The 1,000-nt window shown below is 35.7% G+C and overlaps 1 protein-coding gene across 1 annotated transcript in view; it reads left to right on the forward strand.

The window, feature by feature from the left end:
* Positions 1-572: 572 nt before the first annotated feature.
* Positions 573-1,000, forward strand: part of MBD5 (methyl-CpG binding domain protein 5) — a gene marked incomplete at its 5' end in the record, with an annotated part of 36,562 nt that continues 36,134 nt past the window's right edge. Inside the window, 1 exon segment of the mRNA XM_025215972.1 lies at positions 573-999. Within this exon segment, the coding sequence (XP_025071757.1) occupies positions 573-999 (427 nt within the window).

Consider the following 1,000-nt stretch of genomic DNA (forward strand, 5'->3'; position numbering starts at 1 on the left):
CCCAGGCCACCCAAATGATTTTAGCTTCTCCTTGAGGAATCTGTCTGCTTTCTGTAGCAACTTCTATCTGGCCATAATGTTCTCTAGAATTAATTGAATATCACTTTTTAACAATGTTGATACTTTCTTCTAAGAATCTCCGAAACTGTGTTTTAAAACAATAATTCACAAATCCTCACTATACCCTTGGGGAAGTATTTATTCTGATTGTTTTGCCTATAGATAAAATATCTATCTGCAGTTGGACTTATGAGTCCTGGTTCTTAGTCTTGTACTCTAATCATGTAATCATAATTTTTACCTCTAGGCATTAGATCTGCCACTACTTCTTCATTCTGGTAATATATTTGGTGTTGATCCAAAACTAAATCCAAAGGATAGATACTTTTCAGTCCATGTCTAATCCAAAATATATTAAATACTGATGCTCTCATAACCAAATTTTTGCTGATGAGTTTTAAAAGAAACATAAGTGGTTTTATTTAATACCAATTGTGGTGTGGGAATGTGTAATGTCTGAAATAATTAATTGAAAATTCTTTTATATTAAAATATTGAAACTATATTGTTAGAAATCGGTCTTCATTGTATGAGCGTACACACCTGTTCTTGGATGTGGCTGTTACTAAAACTGTGATAATATTTGTCCTTCAATGGACATTAATATTTTTGTTTCATGTTACAGGGAATTCAGGACCGTCAGGACCATCATCATCCATAGCCATAGCGGGCACCAGCCAACCTGCCATCACAAAGACAACATCGGTTCTTCAAGATGGTGTTATAGTCACCACTGCAGCTGGAAACCCACTTCAGAGCCAGCTGCCCATTGGGAGTGATTTCCCTTTTGTTGGCCATGAACATGCACTTCATTTTCCACAAAACAGCTCTTCAAACAACAATCTTCCGCACTCTTTGAATCAAAACATCCTCAATTCTCTACCTATCTCTTTGCCAGTGAATCAACAACATCTCCTAAACCAGAATCTATTAAATATAC

The sequence above is a fragment of the Alligator sinensis genome, unplaced genomic scaffold, assembly GCF_000455745.1.
Source record: "Alligator sinensis unplaced genomic scaffold, ASM45574v1 scaffold810_1, whole genome shotgun sequence".
Taxonomy (NCBI): domain Eukaryota; kingdom Metazoa; phylum Chordata; order Crocodylia; family Alligatoridae; genus Alligator; species Alligator sinensis.